The 7,500-nt window shown below is 36.4% G+C and overlaps 1 protein-coding gene across 4 annotated transcripts in view; it reads left to right on the forward strand.

Annotated features, from left to right (window-relative positions):
- LOC144981049 (uncharacterized) overlaps positions 1–5,267 on the forward strand; it is a 59,270-nt gene extending 54,003 nt beyond the window's left edge. For 3 of the 4 annotated variants that reach the window (XM_078929139.1, XM_078929140.1, XM_078929138.1), the window contains exons 12-13: positions 2,656–2,787; positions 3,666–5,252. In XM_078929139.1, the coding sequence (XP_078785265.1) occupies positions 2,656–2,787; positions 3,666–3,788 (255 nt within the window). In that variant the 3' untranslated portion in view covers positions 3,789–5,252. Of the gene's footprint in view, positions 1–2,655; positions 2,788–3,665 lie in introns of all 4 variants that reach the window. The other variant, XM_078929141.1, reaches the window with a different exon arrangement.
- The last annotated feature ends 2,233 nt before the right edge of the window (positions 5,268–7,500 follow it).

Consider the following 7,500-nt stretch of genomic DNA (forward strand, 5'->3'; position numbering starts at 1 on the left):
AATGTGTGAGCAGGACATTTTGTGACATAACAGGCAGTTCAAAACCTTTTGGGGGCAAAGTGGTTGTACTTGGATGGGATTTTCGGCAAATTCTACCTGTTGTTAACAAAGGAAGTGAAGCCGATATATTAAGTGTCACACTTAACAAGTCAATTATTTGGAATTTTGTCACCATTTTTCACATGAACAAGAACATGAGGGTTACTGATGACACAATAACTGTTTTGCAAATTGGCTTCTCTGCATCGGAAATGGTACAGAGCCGGTTTTCAGCGAAATAGGAAAGTATTCTGTTAAATTACCTACAGCGCAATGCCTTCCTGAAAATGACCCAGAATGCTTGATAAATGCTGTATACAATGATTTGAATCTGAACTTTGCGGATGAACGTTATCTATCAGAGAGAGCAATTTTGACTACAACCCATGAAAATGTTGACAAAATAAATGCAGCCGTTCTGTCCAGGTTGACCTCATCAACTGAACAAATTTACCGCAGTGCTGATTCCATTCAAAGTGACTCTGACATCAACTTATACCCGATTGAATTCTTGAACGAACTTACACCTCCCGGACTTCCTCCACATGCATTGCATTTGAAAGCCAACACGTCAGTCATGCTGCTTAGAAATATAAATCCTAAATCAGGCCTCCTAAATGGCACCCGTTTGTTAATAATTAAATTAGGTTCAAAAGTATTAGAAGCCAAGATAATTACCGGTAGTAGAGCTGGCGACATAGTGTTTATCCCTAGAATCAATCTGACGACAACAACTGATTCAGGCTTACCATTTATAATAATAATAATAATAATAATAATAATAATAATAATAATAATAATAATAATAATAATAATAATCTTTATTGTCCAAATTAAAGGCAATTCATGTGAGGTAAACAATGCTCAGTTTGGTTCATGGTATGAACATCAACACATTTACAAATACAGACACAGCCATACACGAACATACACGCTTGCACATTGTTTCTACACATGTATACAAAAGAAATGAGCGTACATACAAACACATATACATACATACATATATACATGCAGACATACATACAAACCAGCATATCATCGTATATGCATGCCTACATTCATACATACATACATACATACATACATACATATATACATACACACAGACACACACACAGACAGATAGAACGATACGATATATTTGCTGGGACAGCAGATAACCATTATAAATAGAAGACAGTTTCCGGTAAAATTGTCATATGCAATGACAATTAACAAGTCTCAGGGGCAGACATTAAGCAAGGTGGGGATTTTCTTACCACAACCGGTATTCAAACACGGACAACTGTATGTTGCTGTGTCACGGGTCAGAGGCTATAGTGGCTTACACTTCATGTTGGGCCACACAGAAAAATCAACCGAAGATATACCAAATTACACAGACAACGTTGTTTACCAATCTGCCCTCATTAAATGATGGTGAGTACAGTATCGAATGAAAATAGTTCTTTCCCCGCGAAATTGCGGGCTTTTTACTAGTCCATTAAAAAAAAATAACAAGAACAACAAGACAATTCACGTCTCCTTTGTTATTTTGAGTAATGTAAATGTTGCTGCTCGAAGCTCCAAGAAATCAATAACTGTGAAAGTGAATGTAAGATTCAATTTAATATACGAAAACAGATAAAATGGACGTTTTGGGTTTCCCCTTTATCAATCAGTCTACCATTTCCATCTGCTTTCGTATAATTAATTGAAGCTTACATTGAATTTCAGATTGTTATTTATTTGTTATTTTGAGAGAAAACATATTTTTCATTTAAAAATACTTCATTTAGAACTGGGAAAAAGAAGTTTCATTTGTCACGTATTTTTAAAAAATGGCCGAAAAACTCGTCCTTTAATAAATATCGATAGATTTAAAGGACCCTCATCTTCTCAAAACCTCTCAAACCTGGGATCACTTGAAATTCCAGGTTTGAGAGTTTTTGCCAAGATGTGGAATCCAAGCATCTGTATAGTCACCTGGAACAACTACAAAAGACGTCTAACTTCTACGTCATGGCACAAGACTAGAGCTAGAGCTCAGGTGGTCGCTGGTTCCGATTAGTAAGTGCCAAGATGAGGGTCATTTAAATCGATTGATATTTGGTGGGCGAGGGGTTTCTTGCCAAATTTTAGTCTTCTAAGAGTACGGCAGTTTACTGGTCAACTAGTTGAGCTGAGACGTGTTTAAAGAAAAGAACACACCAGGAACCAGTGGGAGAGGAAATAGGAAGAAGACTATGGAGGTGGATTGGGCACACCCTTAGAAAGAATGACTCAATTATAGCAAAGAAACTATTGGACTGGAATCCTCGGGGCAGAAGATCAAGGGGAAGGCCACGGGGAACAGGAAGAAGAGTTAAAGAGAATTGATAAGACATGGAACGAGATAAATAAGTCAGCTTAAGATAGAGAGGGATGGAAACTGTTTGTCTGTGGCCTATACCCTGATCCAAGGTAAAAAAAACAATGATGATGATGAATGATGATGACACGTCTCACAAGAATGGTATAACTTTTCACTTGAAAAAGAATTATTTTATTTCTTATCTTAGTTAAACTTATTTTCTCTATATGTTTTTGTCCATCCCTCCCCCTACCCCGTCATCCAACTCCCGTATTACACAGGCTGCCCGAGTGAATTCTATTATATTGCGCATACAAAAGATAAGCCTTGAGATGCGCGTGTTTGGCTACAGAGGGGCCTCCATACTTGATTTAGATTCATTCCTTCAATTTGTCACTCTGATAAAACCAAAGGTATGATTGTTTTATCGTTAACGTCGTCACCATCGCAAACACCATCATCGTCATCGTCATCATCATGATCACGATGATCATCTTCATCGTCATCATCATCATCATCCTCATCATCATCATCATCTCACCATTATTATCATTATTATCGTTATCAGCATCATTGTCTTCGTCATCATCATCATAACAGAATATTTTCTTTTGCCAATATCCTCATAATTACCACCACCACCACACAATAGTTATCAACAGCACCATATCACCACCACCATCACCACCACTACCTCAGCCGCCTTTTTTGTCTTCCCTGCCTCCTCCTCATCATCCGTCGCCTCCTATTTCGCCTCTTCCTCCTCCTCTTCCTCCAGCAGCAGCAGCACCACCACCACCTCCTCCTCCTTATTCCCAATGTCATCTTTATCATCACCATCATCATCATCATCATCATCATCATCATCATCATCATCATCATCATCATCATCATCATCATCATCATCATCATCATCACCACCATCATCACCACCATCATCATCATCATCACCATCACATCATCATCATCACCACCACCATCATCATCATCACCATCATCATCATCACCATAATCATAATCATAATCATCATCATCATCATCATCATCATCATCATCATCATCATCATCATCATCCACACACCATCACACCATCATCATCATCATCATCATCATCATCATCATCATCATCATCATCATCATCATCATCATCATCATCATCATCATCATCATCATCATCATCATCATCATCATCATCATCATCATCATCATCATCATCATCATCATCATCACCACCACAACCCTCAACTACCACCACCATAACTACTTACTCCATCTCTTATTTATCCCACAGGCCAAACTCTTCCACGTCCCCATGCTACCGTCCTACCTCATCTTCGCCCTCGTTCTAACAACATTCATCTTCCTACTACTTATCCAGACGGGCAGCATAGGAATTTCAAATTTCATTCTTTAACCCTCTACGACCCGGGTTCAACTTTGTTCATCAAAACCCTCCTCCTGTTTTGTTGGATCGTGTGACGGGTAGCCAAAAGTATAGAACTGAAACACAAATTCCAGAACATTTGGTGCTAAATTGGTGCAGGATGTTGCCAACAATAACAGACGAAGAGGCTGGGGATGGAACTAAAACAGCCACTGTACTGGTTAGGGCTTTTTGCCAAGGAGGGTTTTGAGAGGATGAGCAGAGGAGCCAATCCCATAGAAATTATACAAGTTTTCAAAATGTATCGTCTACCAAGTGTCTTCCGTTCAGCAACTGCTAAGTGGTTGGTGCCTACCCTGAAAAGATGTTACGCAAAAGATATAAATAACTGTGAAATTGATTGTAAGCTTCTATTTAATTACGAAAACAGATAGAGTGGACGTTTCGGGTTTCCCCTTTATCAACAAACCTGATGAATGAAACACTACAGATGAATGAGATGATGTGGTAGTACCGTTGTTAGTTAAGATGTGATGATAGGTAATACACGGTAACGAATGCTACAACTATAACCCATCACCAACGATACTCACCCACTTAACGGGAACCTGACTTAACAACTCGATTCAAGTGATCAAAGTGCTCAATTTCCAGAATTTCCTCAAACTTTGGCATAAAAAAAGTCTTCCATAGCCATTGGGCCCACGGATCCGGAGTTTATCCCGGTTTCTATAGCGTGAAACGGACAATAGCAATTGCTTGCTATCCTTTCTGATAGGACGCTAGTATATCGCAAAGTACTTTCCGTCAAATCTAATAGACTCAGCTACCAATTTGCTGCTGGGTGGACAGGAGGGTCAGAAGGAAAAAAACAAACAATCTCGACTGCACCCAGGATCGATCTCGGTCCCTTTGCGTGTCAAGCGAGTGCTCTACCAACTGAGCTATCGGGACCCTAAACTTTGATATAGCACAGTCATTTCTAAAGCTTTAATAGGCTTCAACAGTCGTGACGTCACTTCCCTCCTAATGACGCATAGTAACTTATTAACTAGCTCTAAACTATCGGAACAATGGAGGACGCGCTAATGAAAATACTTCTCCGGCGAGTATAAAAGTGTATCCAGAGGAGAAAAACATTATAAATCTGTGATCATGTTTTGACATTTTATACTTTTATACATTCTGATCACATGACATGTGAAAATGTTCTAGCCAGCATGAAGAATAAAAAAGTACAGATTTTCTTTGTTTCGAACCAAGCTGCCGGTTGCTTGGCGGACGTGACGTCAGGCTATTGAATTCTATTACTATGGCATGTGAGATACCGTTTGGAAGATCAAAAACTCTCCTTCAATACCCCGCATTTTCTAATTTTTCTACAACTTTGATTATGTAGATGATTTGTATCCTTGGTATTGTGAGTAATATATTTTTTTCATTTATTTTCAATATAAAGTCATAAATTAAAAAAAAAACCAAATAAAAACAAAACACAACAAACAAAAACAGTGAAATTCCACGGTGGATTTTTCTGTGTATAGATAGTATGCGCTTGGCTAAGAACAACATTGCCATCCGGAAGTATAACGGACCAACACATAAACTATTGTTACCTTAAACATTTAAAGTCTGGTTAATACAGGAAAGTGAGAATTGCTCATAAACTTGGATGGCAAAAAAGCAATAACAAAGACCTAAGTGACGTTGACTTCATACTATCTATAACAGTTATCGTTCTTGTGACTATATATAAGTTGTTAAATATAGATAGTTCGAAGATGACGTCACTCGAGCCTTTGTTATTGTATTTTGCCATCCGCGATTGTGAGTACTTCTCACTAAACTCTATTAACCGGACTATAAACGATCATGGTTACACACAGTTTTGTGTGTTGGTCCGTTTTACTTCCGGATGGCAATGTTGTGAACTTCAAAGCAAAGTGCATACTATCTATAGTTATTCTTCAGGAAATTTAACCCAGTAGTTGCTGGTATTGTTACACTGATCCTCGTAATTTCGACCCAATTGTATGGAGGATTGTTGAATAGCATCCTTACTTATGGATGACATGTTATTATGACTCTCTCTCTCTCTCTCACTCTCTCTCTTTCTCACTCTCTCTCTCTCTCTCTCTCTCTCTCTCTCTCTCTCTCTGTGATATATATATATATATATATATATATATATATATATATATATATATATATATATATGTATATATATATATATATTATATGTATTATTTCTATTATTATTATTATTATTATTATTATTATTATTATTATTATTATTATTATTATTATTATTTTATTATTATTATTATTATTATTATCATTATTGTTATTATTATTATAGATGGATTAATTGTAATTCTAATAGATCTAGAGATAGAATGATAGATAGATAGATAGATAGATAGAGAGAGAGAGAGAGAGAGAGAGAGAGAGAGAGAGAGACAGACAGACATATCAATATATATATATATATATATATATATATATATATATATATAGACAGATATAGATAGATAAATGGATAGAAAGATAAATATTCACTCGTATGTGTTTGTTAGAATCTGTGTAGCCTTTAAAAGAATAATTGTATTAAAGGTAGACTATAAATTTCATGATGACAACACTTCGCAGTTTGATTTAAGGACCTTCTCGTGAAGAATGTGATGGAATTTGTATATCCTGTATCATAGCAACTTTAATAATTGAATTATTTTGAGTTTCAAAAATATCCAATGTGCTATTTATATTTAAGCAAGCTCCGTATAACCCTTAAAACAAAAACAAAAAACAAACAAAACAATGGTTAATTAAGGGAAAAAATCGCCATAAATTACAACTTGGAGCACACTTTCTTCCAGTACCGATAACGGTATGATACATGTAGGGAAAATACGATTCTTCTAGTTCTTTGTATCTGTTAAACGAGTTATTTTTATCGTGCCCAATAACACGACCAGCTTGCGATTATGTGTTTTTGCATGATATAAATATAACGATCTTAATAAATACAAAGAAATGAAAGAATATGTTTATTCTACCCCTCCAAGTAAGATTAGATATTTTGTAACCAAATGTTATGGTATTAGTACTTATATCCACCATAAATTGTATTTTTCACCTTCTCCTCGAATAACAATTTGACCCAAAGATATAAGTGTTGGATTATTTGTATTCATGCGCCACAAAATTTTATTTATAAATGCCAATCAGCTGTCTTTTACACATTATTTCACACCAATAAAATGTGCGCAAATATGCAATCGTTGAATAACATTTTATCCAACGCTTTCAAAGCTTTATTCAACGATTACGTATTTACTAAGAAATTATAGGGTTTTCCAATGAGAGGGATAGAATGATATACGATTCTTACACTCTTGGTTTCTGGAATTCCGGACGTGTTTCCAACTGCTGCACGATCTTGCGATTGCGCGTTGGGAACAAAGTTCGAATTCCGAAACGGAAGAGTGCAAAAAATCTTTGATTCTACCCCTCAACCGACTCCGATTTTGTTATCTCTGAATAAAAGGACATGTTCAAAAACATTCAAATGATTATTTTGATTACAAATTCTGATTTTTAGTTAAATTTACGCTTGAAAATCTGACGTCACAAATTATTATTGTAAACCTGATATCATTACGTATTACTATTTAGGAAGGGGGGGGGGGGGTGGAATAATCGAGTGACTTTCACCATGGCACTGCACGCCGGGGCCCAATTT

Source organism: Berghia stephanieae, chromosome 10, assembly GCF_034508935.2.
Source record: "Berghia stephanieae isolate SIO BIC M18660-M18661 chromosome 10, UCSD_Bste_1.3, whole genome shotgun sequence".
Taxonomy (NCBI): Eukaryota; Metazoa; Mollusca; class Gastropoda; order Nudibranchia; family Aeolidiidae; genus Berghia; species Berghia stephanieae.